This window comes from Grus americana, chromosome 8 (genome assembly GCF_028858705.1).
Source record: "Grus americana isolate bGruAme1 chromosome 8, bGruAme1.mat, whole genome shotgun sequence".
Lineage (NCBI taxonomy): Eukaryota > Metazoa > Chordata > Aves > Gruiformes > Gruidae > Grus > Grus americana.
In genome coordinates this window covers 20003563-20024481 of record NC_072859.1, presented here as the reverse complement: position 1 = coordinate 20024481, position 20919 = coordinate 20003563, and the positions used below count along the sequence as shown (strand labels likewise).

The window sequence follows — 20919 nt, the reverse complement described above, 5'->3', positions numbered from 1 at the left end:
TAATAAGAATGCTGAATTCAGACACTAATGGAATTATGAAAACGTGACCATCAGCCACTCAGCCAAAGATAACAAGGAAAAAGAGGCTGGCTTCTGAATGTGAAAACCACTCCTCTCCAGACTATCACTGAGACGGTCAACAAGACAGCAATTACAGAAAGTGACATAATGAATAGCATTTACATGGTCTTCCAAAAAGTCTTTAATAAGAAGTCCCAGACAGCAAGTTTAAGAAACTTCCGCAGACATTAAGTAGGTTCAAGGCTGGAATCCAAGGCCAGGGTTAGACACTAGCTAACAGAAAGGAAACCCAGTATGTCCTCACGTTACCAGGCTTTAGCAAGCTGGCTTTGTAAAACCTTTGTCTTCGGCGAGGTGGGGGCCAAAGAGCACAGAGCTGGATGTGCCGTGAACAAACTGACTGAGAAACCACTGCGCAGCGCTACATTTATTGGGCAGTCTCACAATTTAAGTCATTTTTTATAAACTTGACATGCATTTCCACCAGAAATTTGCTTGATAAAGACAAAAGTAGGGGAAAGAGAAGAGAGACATAAGAAGAGTTTATTACTCCTCTAAAAGAAAATAGAGGATGTCACTCTTACGTTCCTGAACCCTCTTACCTGCTGAAGGGCACTTAAAGGCAGGATTATCCTCTACTGCTGGCACAGCGGGAACCTTGCAGGCAAACCTCTGCCAGTGCTGCTGCACGTGCCCCCCAGGATGCACGGCATCGGCCTGACTCACTTCGCTGGGCTGAGCCGTCTGACTGTCCCCTGCGCTCTCCATGGAGCATGGCGGACTCTCACGGGGACCCACAGCCGTCCCCGAGTCACCCCCAGCAGGGGGGTCGTACCGAACTGCCAGGGAGCCCGCAGCAACAAGGCTATTCACAGCAGAAGGGGGGACCCTCGGCAAGTCGGGCTCATCGTCTTCGGGGATCGGGTTGTACCATATTTCTCCTTCATCATCTGCGTCATTATCCTCACCGAAGTCCAAAGCGGCGCTTCTGGGCACAGCAGGGCTTGCGGTGCTTGGCAGGGCACCAACAGGAGCACAGCTTCGTGCAGGGCACTCCCGCCCCACCGGTGACGTGGAAGGAGCCCACAGCACTGCGGGTTCAGGCTGCGGGACGGGAGATTTAGGTACCGGGATGACAGCCCCATGCGTTTCCTTACAGGTGCTTTCTTCTTCCAGAGGAGGAGGAGATCGGTGTGTGCTCTGCTGCAGCCAGCTGCGTTTCTTAGAAACAGTAATGCTGTTCATCTGCGGCCTGCGCTCGGGGACCTCGCTGGCCTGGGGGGGCTGGGGCTCCTTCCTGCTTCTCGAAGCTATGTAAACATTTTCTATTAAATCTGTTCCCAGAAAGAAAGGCAAAAAGAGAAGGAAAGACAAATGTTTAGAATATCATTTTGCTTTTGACAGATGAACACATATGCTGTCATATGACATTTACATTCGACCTTATCTGAAAGGACAAAAGATAAGTTGATGTGATCATAAAATTAGATTTCAGCCTGTCAAAGCAGAATGTGCACATAATTAATAAAGAGTCAGGCTTGCTTGGCTGTATTTTTAACACCATGTAATTTAGATAAATGGCAGTGAGATAGCCTTGCTGAAAGGTCACACATACTTAGACAGAAATGGCTGCTTTTTGTTCAGCTAAGTTCAGGTACAAGTGGTCTGGAAAGTTGCTATGTAGTATTTCCACATTTTACTTACGCCAATGAAGAAATAGCCCCTGGTTTTAGTATAACGTATAGCTTAAACGGCTACAAAAACCCCACACAGATTCACTTCTAGATTTAGATACAAAATAAAGGTGAGGAGATGTCTTGCACAAAAAAACTCCAGAAAGGACTGTCCTTACTAGCTCCATCCTATAATCAAGGCAGAAGCATCCCCTGATTTGTGGGGAATACAACAAAACACACCATCATGAAAGGAAGGAAGGAGGAAGAAGAAATGTAGGAGAGTTTTTAAATATCTCATTACACAACAGCTACTCAGCTCAGCTACTAGGACTGAATGGGGTAACCGCGTCCTGGTAAAACAGACAGCTTGTTTCCATGCAAAGCCCTCTGCAATCGGAAAATCCAGATGGGAGCAGCTATTTGATACTGTTTAAACATTATTCTCAGAAAAAAAATTATTTACACACCAATAACGGATGTTAAAATATGTACACCTCTCTGGAGGACTCAAGGAACAGCTCTGTAAATTCGGCTAAGTTCACTGCAGACAGGGAGACGGGAAAAAGACTCTCACTTGAACACCTTCCCTTCAACTTTCCTTTTAGGTTTGTACATTAATGACAGAGGAGATCCTTGATAAGATCTGGAAAACCACCATTTCATTTGATGAAAGATTCATCATTTGGTGATTTTTTTTTTTAAATGAGGTTTGCTTGTTTAGCTAAACAGCAATATGAACACTGTTTGTGATTTGGAGAATTAACTTGGTTCAAAGAATTAACAAAATTAACCGTGCTCATTTTGAAGCCTGTGCATACCTCCACTGAAGTGCTTTGCTACACTGGGGCCTCAGTCGGTCAGTTAACAGAGCCTGAGGAAAATGCGAAAGCAGGGCTGAGGATGTAGATCTCTGGCAAAGTTTCGGTGATTTGGCAACAACCGTATTCCTTCCCCCACCCGTAGCCTGGAAATGTAAGCGTGCCATTGTAAAGGCTCCCCTTTACATAATTTCACTACTATTTCAAGTAATAACTAACCAAAAGGACGGGGAACTGATCTGCAGTGGGCATAGGGCTATGACTTTTTGGGTGGGCATGACTACCTCAAAGCCCTCCACTCCTACATGGACAGCCCAAGGAGTGGTCCCTGCTCCAGTGACACAAATAGATGGAGCATCCCAGAGCTCCACAAAAAAATATCTGTTCCTTCCTGCTTCACCACAGAAACACAGGCCCTTCCATGCTGGTTAAGCGAGCCTACACTTCCCAAAACAGTGGGTTCCTAAGAAGTACAGTGTGCCCAAACATGCACCCAGTGACACATCTGGCGTCACCCTCAGGTGGCCCCTCGGTCCCAGCGGCAGCAAACGCGCAGAGCAAACTCAACTTTGTTTTCGACATCCATCCGGGCATCTCCACAACAAGCCATCTGCAAAAGCTTACCGCAGAAGCATTAATAATCAAGTAGCTCCAGCGTACTCCAATAACCCCACTGCTTGCAGAGACACGCTGTCTATCACACGTATCCAAAACTACCCCATCTCCGAATTAGCCAACATGCTGCCAGAGGTCACTGATTGTGAGCGTTCACTGAGTCTCATCTAAGTTATACACTTACACGTAAATCTTCCAAATGCAGTTTTTGCAACTGATAGCAGTATTTGCAAGCATTGCTTCCCCTTTATTCGAACTTGGCCCTGATCCTGAAAACCCTTTTGCCTGTGTTTATTTTAGTAACAAACCATTTCACATGCAAGTATCTGCACAACCAGCGGTTCAATATCACAGAGCAAGTTTTCAACATCGTTAGCTGTTATAGTAACAAGCCAATTTTAAACAAATACAAAGCTTTCAGAGATATACAGGTCAGGCACATACTTTTGGTTCTAGAGCAAAGGTTCATTCAGAAGTATGCCATCTACTCTCAGTTAGTACTCTTAATACATTTAATATATTCTAAAAATATATGTTAAACCTCCACATACTAGGCCTCCACACAAAGAAGTCTTTTGGGAAGGAACTATTGTCAATATAGTGTTGAATAAAATAAATAAAAATAAATGTAAAAAAAGAAGAAAGTCAGGTATTCCCTTTAACTTTTTCTTTTTTTTAGATAGCAGAAGGTAAGTAAACCACTATTTAAATTTAAAATCTTATTGTAACAACACATATATGGTCAGAAGCCAGAGCCTCAACGTTTCAGCTCAACTGAGGTCAAAATTGACATTCTGCCTATTACGTAGGTGTATAAAATATTTCAATATGATACTGTGCGCTGCTCTTCAAAGAGTAAGGAAGAGGGGAACAGCTTTTGCCAGTCTCTCCATATATGGTTCAAAACAATTCATGGTACTTCTGGTCGTAATAGCAGCCATTTAAACACATTTTTTTTCATTAAGTTTCCTAGTAAAACTTAGAAATATAATAATTCTGTATTTAAATGGAACAACAGCGAGACTAAAAATTGATTTGTAAGCTTTCAAGTGCATCATTTAGAAAAAGCAAGCAGCAAACAAAAGCCACAGAACGACGAACGGTCATATGATAACAAAGTGTGCGGAGATTCACACAAAGTAGTGGTCTAAATTCAAGAACCTCTTATTTTAATGAGGAATTTTTATTGCCGAGAAGAAGAGTAATTACAGACGTGAGGATGTTACCGTTGACGATTGAGTTGAGACCTAAATTTAGATCTGATGAAGTGCCTGATCTCTGTTCACAACAAATTTGAAGGTTACACGAGATCGGGGCGGGGGGGGGGGGGGGGGGGGGGGAGACAAAAACTTTTCCAAACACGAGTAAATAGCTTATTTAATTTCGCTGCATACTGGCAGCTCCATCGAAAACCCTATCGGTTTTAGGGCTCTGGTTTTGTTTACTTACAGTTTATATAAGCTGGCGCTGACCAATAGAAAATAAAAGTTAGCTCTTAAACATGGACGATGGGTTTAAAATACTGCCTAAGGAATAAACCAGCACCGAGCCCTTCTCCCCGCGACCGCAGGCTTGCCGCAAAGGCTGAGCTTAGCAAAGGCTGAGCCTAGCAAAGCCGCGGGAGTCACCCAGCAGCCGCCTCTTGCGTTCTGACCGAGCCCGTTCCACGCCGGTACGTTCAACCACAAAGTACAAGCTGCCATAAACCACCTCACGAACTTGCAGAAAGAATTCAGATCTTTCAGCGACGTGAAAAACGAATTGTCCTCAAAGCGCCGCTCCACCGCCTCGCGGAGCTTTCTCCCCCCCACCTCTGAGAGGAATTAAAAAGTTACCGCCCGTTTTACCACGGGAAAGCCGCTCCGACAGAGAGGTGGAAGAGGCAAAGCCCCGCCGGGGTCCGGCACCCACCGGACTCCTCGCCCTGCCGGGACCCGACCTGCCCGCCGCCCGGCAGGTGGAAGGGCAGCCGCGGGCGCGCACCCGGAGCCCCGCGGCCGAACCGCGTTCCGCCCCAGCCGCGGACGCTTACCCTGCGGGGCGCAGACCCCGCCGTGCCGGTGCCCGGCGCCCGCCGCTGCCCCTCGCTGGGACCTCCTGCCCCGCAGCTTGGAGAGCGTCCTGCGGAGCGGGTCGGCCATGCCTGGGTGCTGCCTCCCCGCCTGCCTTCAGCGGGCGCTGCCCCCCGGCCCGCGGGAGCCGGCGGCCCCCCTGCGCGGCGGCAGCGGCAGCGGCAGCAGCAGCCCTGGGCCGCGCTGCCCCATGGCGGCGTGGCTCCGCGCGCCCGGCCCCGGCTCCGCCGCGCACATACTTGGCATAGCTGAGCGGGGTGAGAGGGCGCCCCGCAGTGCGCATGCCCGCCTCCGCCCCGCCCCGCCCGGGGGGCCGCGCCCGCCGCTCCCCACGGGGGACGGGGACGCCCCGCGGAGGGGATTGGGGGGCGCGCGTGTACCCCGTCCCGCCGGGGGAAAGCCGGTCCCTACGGTGCAGGGCGAGGGGGACCGCCTGCGCCTGCCGGAGCTGGCCCGGACCCCCGCGGCTGTCGCAGGTGGGTGGGCAGCCCGCGGTCCCGGGGACCGTCCTGCTCGGGCACGGACTCCCCATCGACAGCCCGATTGTGCTCTGAGTCTTCCTCGCCACAGCTCCGAGCATCATCTTCTCCGTCAGCCATGTGCATAGCATTTCTTGCCAAAGACTGAGATAGCGTATTTTAGACACTTCTTTTCCCCTGATGTTTTTAATTTCGTTTGGTTTTGGGTTTTTTTTTTCCAAAGAAACACATCTGCTGGGCTCTGTCCCTGCGGGGGTCAGACCCTGCCCCCTGTGACAGCCGCAGTGCCCGCGGGCTGGGTTAGGAACAGCATCGCAGGCAAAGTAGCATGCAAGAGACGCGTAAAACCAGAACTCTCGGTGCTCCTCTGACAGTGCGCTCACTGTGCACAGTTAATGCGTCTGTCTCCAGCAGATAAGTTCAGCATTACATTATCTGCATTACCTATGGGCCGAAGTAACGGAAAAGCCCAGTGCCACCTCCTCTAAACGGATCTTACCTGTTTGAGTGGTTAAGTTCTGGTCCTCAGCAAAAACTTTGATTTTCAGGCTGGAATCAGTGTGTAAAGCTAAGCCTTTTACTACATCTTCCAGAGTTGTGATCCTGACCTGTAAGGATATAGTCAAAGGAGAAAGATATAACTGTATCTGAGGGCATTTTTTTGTTCATCTCATAGTCGCATGTTGAAACAGGTTGCCCGGAGAAGCTGTGGAAACGACATCTGGAGACACTGAAAACTTGGCTGACCCTGGGCAAGCTCACCTACATGGCTCCTGCGCTGCGTCGGGGCTGAGCAGAGGACCTCCAGGGTCCCGTCCAGCCTAAATCACTTTCCTGACTCTAAACCTTTCCTCGTAGCGAAGCTGCCGTCCTCTCTAGCTGCGACGTGGCTTGGACAGAAGGAACGAACTCCAGCTGAGCAGAACATGAGCGATAAATTTACCAGCAGTTTACCAGCAGTAAAATTCTGCACGAGCACCACAGCTCAACTGCACTGACCTTACTGATGCTATCAGGAGGTCAGCTGTGCCACCAGCAAATGTGCACCTAAAGCAAAGGGCACGCACTTGAAATCTGGAAGAGGGGAACTGCCCCATTAAAAAACACTGAAAAGATTCAAAACAGCTAGGAGATGATCTCTAGGCTTTTTCTGCATGAAAAAGTTGTTGCGAGCATTTCAAACTGAGCAAACAAAAGAAGTCTACACCTACCTTGACTGTAATTGTCCTACCTGCAGGTTTCTCACCTGTTCTAATGGGAAATCAGATTCCTCCTGTCTACCCATGTCTGCATTAGTTCCTTAATGAACAACAACTTATGCACTTAAAGTAACTATGTAATTTTTAGCAAGTTCCTCTTATTTAGGTGGCATTTTTGGAAATTTTTGTTACTTGGCTATTTCCTTTTAGCAATTACAACATTATTAGTAGAAAGTACATACTAGCCAGCATAAGGACCAAATCCTGCAAAGAACTGGGGTGCTGATGTTCAGTGTGCAGAACTGCCTTCTCCCATGAGTATTAGCTACAGAAACAAAAGAAAATTCATCATCATTGTGTTTTCTGTGCTGCTTCACACAGTATTTTCTTCATGTTCTGTATGGTTTTAAATGTTGATTTAAGCATTTAGATTATTCCTCTATGCAATAGGTACACAGGAAATAGCTCGGTGAAAAGCTGCCAATTGTTGAGTCTATAAACACGGTTTGATCTATATCTTAGAAAATTGTTTCCATTCCAAACTGTGGTTACAAAGCACTTTTTCTTGTTGGCAGCTAGATTTTTTTAAAATCCCTATGCATCCTGTATTTGCCCAACAGAGTTGGCATTGATCACACACACAAAAACCCTGCAGATAAAATAACATTAAGGATCTGGCTGGAACTAACTTGAGCCAGTGGAGTATAAGTCAAAGCTGAGCTTTTGTTTTCAGCGCAGCCCGTTTTGTTCAGGAGCTGCAAAGCACACAGTGCTGAATGTGAGTTCTTTTACTTGGCCTTCTACAAAAAGTAAAAGCTGCTTCAAGAGGATGGGACTAGAGCTTGCATCGACTTGAAGAGGCTTCTTATTTAGGACCCTTTAAACAGCGTGACTTTAAGCAAATAGCAGTATTCTTCTGGAGGTACAAAGAGAAATGTTTTAAAAAGTTTTCTTCATTAACAGACTGAGATTTTGCCAATTACCTAATCTTTTCCAAGTCAATGACATGAGAACTATAAATGGCTACACAAGCAAAAAAAAGTCAAATTTAAGTTGGAAGAAAACTGCATTGATGAGAAGGATATCCCTGGTGAAGAAGCTGATGCCTAGATGGCAACGTTTGGGCGCTGATATAGCTGAATGATGAAATTACACAAATAAATAGTTCCTAATAAAAGACTGACGAATAACCCTTACAGCCTTGCTGACAGGGTCAGAGATAGCTCTGCCTCAGCAGGTAGCTGAAGAAGCTGAGCTTTCCGAAGTACACAGGCTTTCATTTCTGTGCGGACTCAGGGACTGGTTTTGAATTGCTCTGGTCTGGCTTTGGAAAATTCCATCCCTCGTAGCACATACCACCTCCTCAGATGTATCGGAAATAAAAGTTCCATATTAATTTAGGATGTAACTGTGTAAGACATACTCTATTTCAGTGAGATTCATTCCTGCAAGTAAAACTGGAAGTGTCTGGAAATGTGAGTGAGTCCCCTTTTCATTAAAGCTCAGCAAACCAGTATCTTTCTTCTCTCAAGACCTGTCGCAGACAGGGGGATAAAGTGACAACTCTATGACTAAAGTGGAGCTGATGACAGCTGGGAACTGGAAGCATTTGAATGCCCCAATAAAATCTATGAGCGCTCTTTTTATTGAAAGCGTCTGCCTTCCTGACATCGAAATGGACTGAAATAAGAGTCCCATGAAACCCTATCGGGCGGCTAACAGCCGCGTGCATTATCTCCAGCCTGCCAAACGACCGATCTCTCTCAGACGCAGACACCACTACAGTCATCCATACCTTTGTTACCCTCAGACCCTATTTTGAACTGGCCAGCCAAGGCACCCCAGAGGCCCAGAGGGTCCAGGATACAGCTGGTTATCTTCTTAGGAAGACAAACCAATGGGAGAATAAAACATTTACATTCTAAACCTGAGGAGATTGCTAGACAACAGGCTGGACAAAGCTGAAGGTGTTCATTACCAAAATGGCTCCACCATCTGCTCCCAGGTCTCTGGCCCCATTTGGAGCTGGGGTTGCACTTTTTAAAAGCAAAATTTAGAGACTCCAAGAGCAGTCAAGTGTTTGGCTCAGACCACTGACTTCCTTCTAGAGCGCATCCTTCCCACAGACCTCCTTAATCCAAAACTGCCTTAGGAGGCACTGCTGTGGAGATCTTATAGCCAGTGCACCACCCATACATCGCTGTTGTTTGGCCATGTCCAACCAAACTTGGTACCTTCTCACAAGGAGGTAACGGAGCTCTGAGAAGCCACTGCCATCATCAGTTCCTCTCTGACTCCCGTGGCATGGGCCTCCTGGGCTCTGGCGATGCGACGCGCAGCATCAGGACAGTGGCTGCCCTGGCTGTGTGGGAAGCGCCGAGCCCATTGCTCCCAGTAGCATGGTCTACTTGTCCTGTTAAGCTGTAATTAAAATTACACAGGAGAGGATTCTAAGAACCGTGTAAGGTTAACCTAGATTCAAATGAGCAGTGAGATGGAAATGCTTCTGTTCGTAGCTATCACCTAAATTAAGCAGCCGGAGCGTTCTGTGCTTTGTTTAAACAGAAATGAGACAGTAATTCATGCTCCTTTTAGAATCTTGCACTTATGTTTTTTAAGTTGGTATTTGACTTTTTAGAGAATGCAAGCTAACATCCCTATGAGCTTTTCAAAACATGTCATTGAACTTCAGGGCTGTCATTACTACCTCTGACTGCAATCTTACAGCGTGCCAGTGCTATAGTAGGATGCCAGTCACACTGAAGATATGCTAAAAATACCAAAGTATTTTGGATACAAAGAAGCCAAAACATTACCCATACAGTAAAAATAGTCAGTAGCATGACCATCGTCACCATTACCTTCTTCTAACATGGAGACAAAACCGGCAGATCGGTGACACTCCACCTTGGTTGAAGTGAAATGAAGAGTGTAATAAGTTCAAGCCAAAGAAAAACGGATTCAAGTTTATGCTCAAAATATTAGGAGATCCTCTACGACAGAACTGAAATCACCAAATAAGCATTTCTCTGTCTATCTTGTCCCATCTCTGTAGTCCAGAACCACATTTGTGGTCCTGCCGTTTCTGCCCCAGGACGGCAGGGAAGAAGCAGAGCTTCCACCCACGTCTGTCGTTCTCCTTGGCCTCCTGCCTTCACAAAGTGTCTGCCATCATTCAGGCTCTCAGGGTATTTGGCTATATAATCCAAACTTAGATTAAACATTTGTAAATCTTAGCCCCTAACTCGCTGGAGCCGTAAGGTTTTTGAGCTGCGTCCTGTAGCAGTCCCCGTTAAAATTGTACGGGAGCGCTGAACCGACTGACAGAGCCTGAGCTGAGCCGGGGGTCTGCCAGTCCACACAACAGAGTCCGGGAGATGCTGCAGGGTACATCCACCATAAAGCCCATCATGCACAGGGCCCTAAAACCTGCTGCATATGCAAAAATCAGTTATTAAAAATCCTGCAAAACGTGAACGCTACAAGAAGAATATCTTGAATGGCTCCTGATTGCCTATTAACAGTCAACAAAATGCCAGAATGGGGGAACACATTTAATGAACGTGTTCTAGGGGAAGCCACTTTCTATAAAGTTCCTTTCTTTCTGCTTCTATCGTTAGAAATAGGGTTTCTTTTTTAATCGTCAGCCTCAAAACTCTGAGTTTCAAGTCAGAGCAAAGTATAGAGGACTTCTAAATGCTGTAAAAGGAAAGGCAGTATTTAAAAAGGGAAGTGGAAAGGTCCTTAAATTGGAAGACTGATCCTTTTTAAGAATTGTATATAGTGTGCTGTGCTCAAAGTACTGAGGATAATCACAAGGATGCCTTAAAGATGCGTTCTTATAATCTTGAATTTTAAGCAACAGATATTGTTTCTGTAGGCAAATCTGCCAATGACTTTCACATGTTGAAAGGATCTAGTCTATTTTTCTCTTTTATGCAAGCTAAATAATTTTATTACTCAGACAACTTTATATGCGTGCATACATGATCATTTCATGACAGTCATCCTGTATGTTACAAAGCCAAAAGAATGGGGAAAAAAGCCAGAGAAGCCCAGCATGTCACCTCAGGCTGCTGAGAGATCTGTGGTATTTCATATATGAAATATTCTTCTCTTTCTCTCCATCCTGTGTGTGTCAAAGGGAGCAATCAGAGAAGTTAATAGTAAGAAATGATGACAATGAAGTCTGTGCATGCATTAGCGTGCTCATACTTAGCTTGTTTGCAGTGTGGGGAACATGGCTTCAGTAGAGTGAAAACTAGAAAAGCATTCTTGTAGAGCTGCATAGGTGAACCTGGGAGTTTCTTTTGCATCTCCTGGAGTGCACCTATCAAGTAGAACAGAATAAAACTGTTTCACAGGAGAAAAAAAGTTTTCCTGTTAGGCCAGGCATTGTGGAGCACATGTTTTGACCGGATGAGCTTGCTTGACTTGTAAGGAACAATGCAGCAAGGAGAAGACAAGTACTTGATCCTGCTGGCCCCTCGGGGAAAGTCCCTCATTTGCAAACTTGCCAGGGTTGCTGCCTACCTCTGCTGACAGTTTGCTCCCAAGACTCACTCACTCCTGTGATAACAAGAAATGACAGAAGCACAGCAGCTGATAAGAAGGTAGCATGGTCAAACTTCTTTTAATTATTAATGTCCATCATAACGTTCAGTCAGCCCTGGGAGACACAGCAGAATCCAAGAAAATGGAGGTGAAAAAATAGATTTATAATCTCATTTGTGCTCCCTTAATAACATCTCTCATTGGCTCATATTCATTTTAAATGTCTCAAGTTACATGGTCCTACTATTATCCCAACTGTCTAGCCACTCATGTGGTTAGGAAGCGTTCCCAAATATTTAAGCCAAATGTTAGTCAGCTATTCTATTTAGTCATGCTTCATGTGATGTATTAGTGTAATGTCCTGCTAGTCTTCTGTGGCTGCTCAGGGGATGGCACGTGGTGCCAGGCGGCATCTCTTCCTACCCGCCTGGTACCCACCGCAAGGCTGGGAGCAGCCCGACGGGCAGAGGTGACACCAGGTGCCGGCACAGGGACTGTCAGCCAGTCCCGCGCGGGTTCCTCCGAGTTTCCAGTAATATTACCTGGACAGTAAAATAGATATTTAAATGCAATTTAATTTTTCAAATAATTGAAAAGCAATTTACTTTTCTCTTTGAAATGTTTTCTGAGTGGGAAGCCCATGTATCTCAGCTGATTTCAGGTAGACGGGAAAGGCTACAAAGGCTTCTGGCTTTTTCCAGCGGGCCCTCGCAGTAAGGGCACTCTTCAGCTGAGATCTGTTATTGAGAAGCGTGAGCTATTGAAAATATTCAAAATATTTACATTCTTTACTGGATAGCAGCACTACTTTATCCTAATCTCTTCTCTAATTACTTGAGTTTCCAGCTATGCCACAGCATAATCTGTGTAAGGACCACGACAAAGACCCACAGCACTTTAATACAAACATTTCAGACAGATATTGCAATGGTGGGGATTCAGAAAGCCCAGGTATGTTTACTAGATTACATCCATCTCTCAAAATAGATTATTCCTCGTTTAACCCCCCAAACCTTCCTTCTCATTGATAAAATTTGTTTGCTAAATGCCATATTCTTCTTCAGAATAAAAAGACTCAACAGTATGTAAAACCCAAGTATTGAAAATTAAACTCCTGGGTTTTTTACTTTTCGCTGTAAGATCTAAAATGACTAATTTTTTAAAATCTAATTTTGGGTGGGTTTAACTTTCTGTGTTTCCAAATACCGTTTTCGTGCTCTGAAACATCATGCACAAGGTCATTTGCCGTGTTCTTCCACTTTCGTCTGGCGAATTCCCCTGTTGTCTACACAGGGAAGAAACACAGCTACACAGGATACACTGAGTGTAAAAACAGAGTTTGCATGGGAGGGACAAGGGCAGAGGGAAGTCTGAAACTAAAATTACTCCAACTGGCTTTTTGAAACCGTGTTTTCAAGGTGACAGAAACCCCTTTATTGCAAGGTTGCTCATTTATCTTGAACAGTTGCCAGGATTTTGATCTATTTAGGTCTGAAGAGCTAAAATTATCCCCCTCCTCCTCAAAATAAAACTCAACCGACCAAACACAACTGAACAGATTTTAACCACGTAGCGGCTTCTATCTTTAAGACCAACAACAAAGAAAAATCAGGTCGAATTGTAAAGCTGCCCATTTTCCCATGCCTTTGGAAGAGGCATCCCCAAACAGCACATTAGGCATACGGTTCATCAGGTACCGCAGGCTTAATTATGCGCTAAGAGCCCGTTAGGAGCCCGCAGGCTTTGCGAGCTGACGCGTTGCACGCTGATGGGACCGGCAGGACCCTGCCCGGGCAAATACCGGCAGGTCAAAGCCTGCCCGCTGGGAAGGGGAGACCTTGGGGGACACACACACACAGAACGCGTTTCTTCACATCTTCGTGCACGTTCACTACTAAGTCTTTTGGGGGCAAACCCCAAAGACTGCCTCCCGCATTGCTCCGTGAGCAGCCCCAGCCCTGGCAGTTCGCTCCAGCGAAGCTGGTGCTGTGTTAACTGCACTGTCAAGGCTCAGAGCTCTCACGCCGAGAAATCGTTAGCACCTTGTCTTAGGATTCAACGCCCTCGTCTTTTCTTTCTAAGGACAAAAACTGTAATGTTCATTTTCTTCCTCAGTCCTGCCCCTTCCTCCTACCAGCACCCTGCTCTCGCAGAAAACTCTCAGAAAAATTGACTCGGAGTCATCTTCCCTCTCTACTTTGTCTGCTTCTGAAACACAGTTAATTAATTAATGATCTAAACCAGCATTTTTTTTCCTTCCTAAAGGGCAGTGTGCACAAGCTGGCAACACGCACGGTCTGTCCAACTGACTGCCCCCACCCCCTCTGCCCACCAGTGAAAACCATCTTGTGTCTCACAAAAGCGTCCTGGTCTCCAGTGGCATTTCTGGTTCCACTGGCGAAGGACAACAGTAGTGATGGATGGCCGTTAGGAAGGACGCTTCCCAAGGAGGCATTTCCTTTGCCGCTGGCAGGCGTGAGCCCCGTTACTTCCCGTGCTCAGCACCATGGCTGCTGTTACCTTAGAGATCAGCACCAACTGAAGAAGAATCTGCTCTTTCCAGGTATCAGGCTCTCCTGCAGAACTGGTTGATGCTCAGCTTTCACCATTAAGAAGTCCTCATGTTGTAGTCATTAGAGACTACCGCCAGGCAAGAGCCCAAATCAAAGTACTCATCGATTTCTTGTGCGGAGGCAAAAGTGGCAGTGGCTGCCGACACTGGAGTCCTGCGCGCATTCTGCGGGGAAGCAAGCCACAGCGCATGGCGAGCAGGACGCGATGCACAACTGCTCTCTCCAACTGGCCCTGTTCTCAGATGACATGTAAGACTCTCCCCGATTCCCTGATTTGGGGTGCTCCCCAGAAACCCAAAGTCAAACTACTTGTTGTCCACTGTTCCAAGTCTTGCCAGCACTGTGTGCAATGTTTAGGAATCCCATCAGGAAATGTACCCAAAGCATCAAATAAAAGGTGAATGATTTATTTTTAATCTCCCCAATTCCACTTCAAAGCAAGCACTGCCGAGTTACTTGTCTGCTGCAAAGCATGCTGAACGTGGCCTCTGTGTTTCTGTCTGAAAAATACATCCATCTCCTCCGCTTGTCCATAGGCCATCCAGAGAGGGAAGCGCCAAAGGCTTTTAGCCCGGTCAGCAGGGGTGAGCCCCATCTTATTCATGCAGCTATGACAATGTAAATCCATGCATCTCAGGCACTTTTAAGATGACTATCATACTGGCTTGCGCTCTTCCTGTCGGATTTGCATATGAAATATATATATTTAAAATACATTCACAAATGTCAACCTGAAGCAGAATTTTTCTTTGCCTGTCAGCAAAGAGCATCTGGAAATGATCAATCTCTCTCTCTCTCTCCATCTTGCCCAAATGTCCTCAGGGAGAAATTCATCTTTTAAGAGAACTACATTGAAATGAAAAAAAAAAAAAAAAGTTTTTGTAAGCTTGCAAAATTCAGATGCTAGTAAGTTTTCCTGAGAAGAAAGCATAGGGAGGGGAGAAGGATCCATTCTTCCTAGGAGTAAAAAAAACACAAATCACTTTCCTTATTCTACTGCTAGGTACACAACAAGGCTTCAGCCTTGAAGAATCAGAGGCTCAATGCTATGGCCTCTGGCAGTGTAAATTTACGTGTACAATTAGCTTCATACACAACAGACTTTCCATTGCCATGTGGGATTCAGACATAGCTGAGCTTCATACACACATATAGATTCTTGCAGGAATGAATGCAGCATCTCCAAGGAGAAATGTTGCCGGTCTGGGAACAGTGCTGCGATTTACTCCCACTCTCATTCTCCACCACCCGCTGTACTTAATACAAGAAACAGTGAATCAATTAATAAAAAAAAAAAAAATCTAAGACAAGGAGGAAGCTAAGTTTAGAAGGCAATATTGGCGTGCTAGCAAGAGCCCAGACCTTGAATCCAGGTTGCATGCAGTTGTGTTTTCCCCAGCAAGGCATGTCCCGGAGACACTCCGGTTCTGCGCGTGCAGCGCTCCTCGCCCAGGCAGGGTGTGACTGCAGAAGTATTTCGGTTTGGATCAGGACGCTGCTTTTGAAGTGACTCTCCCTATCAGCCCGGCAGACTCTGCTTTGGTTTTCAGAGCACACCAGCTGGATTCCTTTCAGATGAAACTCAAACCAGAAGGTGCACTCCAGGCGTGCATTTAATGCACTTGGACTGCTGCTGGGCGTTGAGCCCATGGGAGCAAAGCAGAGCTAGCCCACAGCACGGACTCGGTCACATTAGACTTATTAATGTAAATGTTGCCACAGATTAAAGAGCATCCTTTAGCATGATACCAGAGATAGAATTGAAGTGGTTATACCACATAAAGCTTCCCAACAACGCTATAGCATTAACTAGGAGAGTCAGTAAACCCGCTTATTCTTATAAAAACAGAAGAGCTACTTATTTAATAAACAAAAGCCACATACAATATAATTGAGAAAAATAAACAAACATTCAAGATGGAACTGACCTTCTGAAGTGGATTATTTCCCAAGTACCAGGAGAGTCAATTTCCCAAACGCTTTTATTTCTGGTTCTTAACGCTCAAGTGTGTATGCACAATCTGGGATATAAACACAGCTCTGACGGAAAAATCCAGCAGAGTTTCCCAGGAATTACTGCTGTTCCTAAATGTGATAGTTTTTCAGGTTAATTTCTGCAAAATGCTATTAAAACCTACGGGACTTTTGCAGAATGAGAAGAAAAACCAAAAATCAGGGTCTGCAAAATATTCCCAACATAAAATGACTGCTTCATTTAAGCCCTTTCACATTACTTACTAAACTCTGAATTTCGGAGCACTCAATGAAGACAACTGTGTAGCCCCCAGCTTTACTGTTTCGCTGTAGACAAAGTGGGCATCAAGTGAAGTTTCCACCTACCATGGGGCATATTCAGCCCCTGGCAACATTCACTCTTTAAGCAAATGACATTGGATATTTCCACAGCGAACAAGATCGTTAACTTTCAGCTTCCTATATCGCCAAAATCCCATGAAAAATTAAATGAGTTCTTTTAATTAAAAGCCTAAACACATACAGCGGTCAGTTCCATCACTAGGACCCCCATTTCTTCTCTCAAGTACAATAGTAGTTTCTTTTCATTCCTTCTGATGAGTCTGCAGGAAAAAGTTTGGTTTAAGGGCTAATTTGACTTCTGAGTGAACTGTTAAATCCTGTCTGGAGTTACCCCAGTACAGCAGCAACACAGTCCTCAGCAGAAGTCTGCTCCAAGGAAACTTGGACACAGTGCACTGGGGCAGGTTCTATGACCAAACTGCCCTCAGAAATGATGTCTTTTCCTATAATTCTGTCATTTAGCTTAGAATTAGGTTTTTTTTTTAAAAAGACTTTTTTTTTTTCCCTTGGCTATGTGACAACCAAAGAACCAAGGCAAAACCTGAGATAAATCACATTTTGTAACTCCGAATATGTCATCCTGAGCCATTTACACCCGTGCTTACACACGAGTCCTTGCTCCATACGAACACGAACCTATGAACCATAGAGCTGCTCGAGAGGGTTAAATGCTTCCCCAAAATGAAGAAGAAAGTTATAAACTCTCTTGTTCAACTGCACGTTTTTACTGATATCTACTGATTCATTAACGCACGAAGTTGCCAGCACTGGAAGAAGGGCTGGTGGTGCTCCTTGCGTTGCCGTCTTCCCTTCAAGCGTTGTTTTAAAGCTGAGAGGTCTGCCAGGAGTGGCGTGGGGCTGCCAACGGGCTGGGTCACCTTGGGGAAGGTGCATTCCAGCCTTATTTTTGTAACTTTCATAGAAAGAAGCTTATGAGTCCGTGGGAAGTTAGGTAAATGCAACTTTTCAAAGCCAATTATTCCTCACTTTCTTATTTTGCAGAAATAAATGTGGGGTTTGAGTGTTCTTAAATTTAAACCAACCATTACTCCTTCAATCACAAGATGATCAAAACCTTGTTCTTGGGCTTTTCTCTACTAAGTTAGAAACTTTGAAACTCAAAAATTAGTTTGTCTGAAATAGAAGTTTAGCGTGACATTTAACCATTCATTAATTTCACACTGGTTTTCACTGATTTGTTGCAGACAAACACACTTGACTAAAATTGTGTTTGCCAAATAATTTTTTCATTGTCACCCATCAATGTGAGAATTATTTTTGAAAGAGAAAAGATTACAGTAACCCTCCCCAGACAGCATTCAAAAATTATGTGAAATTTACAGTGCAAAAGCTGTTTATAAAGCTTTGCAGCACTTAAGAAAATCTAGAGTAAGATATCAAGAAAGCAACCAAAATAGATGTGTACTGTTTCAAGAGACACTTAATCAAGTATTAGAAAGAAAATTCGAAGAAAATCAGGGTCTATAGTTTAAAGTAGCACTGCAAATCCAAAGAGGCATTATGCCAGCGGTTACCAAAAGCACCCTCAGCCGGAGTAGCACAGCTGTAAAGCCAGAAAATGTGGAATATGAGCGCTAAAACATTTCAGGGCTTCATTTGCCCAGGGGTCTGTCGGATGATTTTGCCGATGGAGCAGTGTGTCTTTCTGCCGGCTACGTGATACCTTACCGACTCAGCAGAAGGCTGAGAAAAGGCAGAGAAACAGGGGATCCCCAGCAGGACGGTGGGGATGATACACGCCTGCGATCCTCACAAGGGCAGACCAGAATTTATCTGCCGCTGGCTCTCGAGCATTCAAGGAGCCCTGGGTTTAGATATATACGGTCTGAATCAGGTAAGTCTCCCTGTTTCATCAGCATTGGAATCACCTAATGACATGGATTCTACTTATTTTCATATTGCCGGCTTGAGGCGTCAGTTATGCTTCTGTAGGGACATAATGCAGTGAATCTATTAATGTTATAATAATGTAATAATTCTATAGCATATAACTCTGTGTTGTCTTCTGTAAGTCTCTGTGTTGCTTTATAGAGATACCTTGAAAACCTTAAGTTTGTAAGACGTAAGCAGTATATCATTACTATGTCAAAAATCATGGCAACACGGCATATTTAAACTGTCAGAGAGATACAGCTTATTTACAACTATCCAAGAGGCTTGCACAAAGGTTTCTGCGAGAACAAGTCACTAATCGTAAGCAAAACCTTAGATCTTGTATAAAAAGCAGTATTCCTAACTATTAAACCAGTATGTTTTCAAATAAGCCTTTGCCATTGCCAACCTTATAACTACATTAAATAATACAACTCTCTGAAACATTTAAGACAATATATAAGCTCTTAGTCTCACAAAATACAATTTTATCAGTCCTAAGGAAGGGATTTGTGCATTTCTCTTAAGCATATTCTAATTAGACCAGAAAGTGACACTTTTTCTAGACCAGAAGCCTAACAGTGAAACATTTTTTGTAAAGCCCTTATTTTAGGGCTTTATTAAGTAGTTGTGATCCTTCCTACAAAAGAAGTGAAATGAGTCTCTCGTACTACCTGGTCTGGTTCCTGGAGGCCCCCTTAACCACCCGGTGTCAGAGGAGTTTCTCATTTGACACAACTGGACCGTGTCTGCTTCCCAACAGAAAGGCTCCCCAATTACTTTTGCTGGGAGCCTGCTGTTGGGGTGGTGGTGGTGTTTGGTTGGATGGGTTGGTTTGAGGAGAGTATGTTAATCCTCTCCTGATAAGTCCTGTGGTTTAGGTTTAACTCTCCATTACACTTTCCTGGGGGTACCTCATATTAATCCTGTATTTGTTTTCGTATCAGTCCATCTGCAGCAAGAAACAGACGGTGGAGAAGTTAAGCAAAGGGATGAGAAATCAACGTTTGCTCCAAAGAATAAGTTGACCTTAAACTCAGAGTCCCTGTGTTGCTGCTCACAGCTACAGCTACAGCAGAGATGTGATTTATTTTTTGAAGCTACCAAGACGAAAGCATTCTAAAGATGAAGAGCACTTCATCTTCTAAATGAAGAACGCTGATAAAATTATTTGATAAGGACCAAAAATGCGTATCTCCATTCATTGAATTCATTGCATTCTTCTGTCAATCCAGCTCCACAGGTCCTGGCTTCCCTGAAAATTCCTGCTTTTTTCAGAAGTGCCCTGAAGAAAATAGTTCAAAGAAACCAGCAGCACAAACCCATTCCAATCTCTGGTGCGACTCCGCCCCCAGGTCCAACTGCTCCTTGCACACTTCTATCAGGGACACAAATTCTGTGGATTCCTCTGAAGACGACATTGCTCCCTTCGGTCTGCGATGCTCTACACATGAAGAACTAGCTTGCTGGAATCTCCATCCCTCTGTTATTCCCACTATTTCTTGGTTCCTAATTATATGACTTAGAAGCTTTTAGAAAGCAGTCCACTGCTACCAACGCGTTTGTCTCAGGAGCAGAGCCATTCCCTGAGATTCCCATGTCCCACAGGAAGCCTCTGCTCAGTGAAAACACTGTATTTCTTCCAGCAGTGTTCTGTATTTTGCCAACATTTTACTCTACAGAAATCCTGCTTTTGTTTCAGTCTTAACATTTCGAGAGAGCTGCAGACTGCCTAGCTGACTGTCACCTCTTGCTGCACCCTTCTTTAAACTTCACGTTAGGCAGCGAAGCCAGAAAACGCCTTTGGCGGTAATGCGATCGGATTTCTTAGCAAGGTGCCTCCATTTGCTCCAGCGTTTTCTAAACACATCCCATGTTAGTATTCTTTCTGGGCAGTTTTTTCCTCTGTAACGTTTGCCCTCCTGTGAAGTAGGGAGAGAGGAGTTGGCGTCTCCTCCCGAGCGCGCCTGGGCAGCCATTCCCACCCTGCTCCTGCTGGAGCAGCCAGCCTGTCAGCAAGCTCCCCTCCCTACGGCACCGGTACAACCCTGCTTGTGCCCAGGCCTGACGCTGCTGGGATTTCTCCAGCTATTTGGAAGTGAACCTTTCCGATTTTTCCAGTCTAACGAGTAATTGTGGGTGTCCTTTAAACATTTTCTCGCAAAATGGAAATGCTGCACAGCTGTAGCCATTGCCGGGGTCCCTTTCAACTGGTACAGCCGTTGATCCTTGAAGAACGCACGCTTCAGCTGTAATCAGCTTCCACGCTTTTAAGCCAGTCCTGCGTTGTTCTCACATCAGACTCACACCCAAAGAAAAAGCACAAACATCTGTGACCAGTAGTAAAAGGGGTTTGGAAAAAATCGGCAAGCTAAGACAGAAACAGGCACAAGAGCCTTTCAAGCCTGGAAAGAAAACCCAAATTGCATCCTGCTGGTGACTGAAAGCATTACATCTTTTCACCCAAATTCTGCCATGATTTTGCAAGATTAGCAAACTGGCAAATGAGCTTCCTGTCACCAGAGAGTCAGCCAGCACCGCACAGCTTCTGTTCCTCTCCATTGCTAAAAAAAAATAATCTTCCTCCTGCGCTGATTACAGGTTTACGATAAATTACTCTTTGTGGAACACGCTGCATTTCCCTGGATTCACTTTCAGATTGGCAGCCTTCAGCTTATCATGACCCATTTGTAAATGAATCAG

The 20919-nt window shown here is 45.1% G+C and overlaps 1 protein-coding gene across 2 annotated transcripts in view; it reads right to left on the bottom strand.

Moving 5' to 3' along the window:
- The window catches only part of SYDE2 (synapse defective Rho GTPase homolog 2), a 28011-nt gene extending 22571 nt beyond the window's left edge, over positions 1-5440 (bottom strand). For both annotated transcript variants that reach the window (XM_054833627.1, XM_054833628.1), the window contains exons 1-2: positions 5163-5440; positions 624-1355 (exon numbers count right to left, since the gene is read on the bottom strand). In XM_054833627.1, coding sequence (XP_054689602.1) covers positions 624-1355; positions 5163-5271 — 841 coding nt within the window. In that variant the 5' untranslated portion in view covers positions 5272-5440. The remainder of the gene's footprint in view (positions 1-623; positions 1356-5162) is intronic.
- Positions 5441-20919: the final 15479 nt, after the last annotated feature.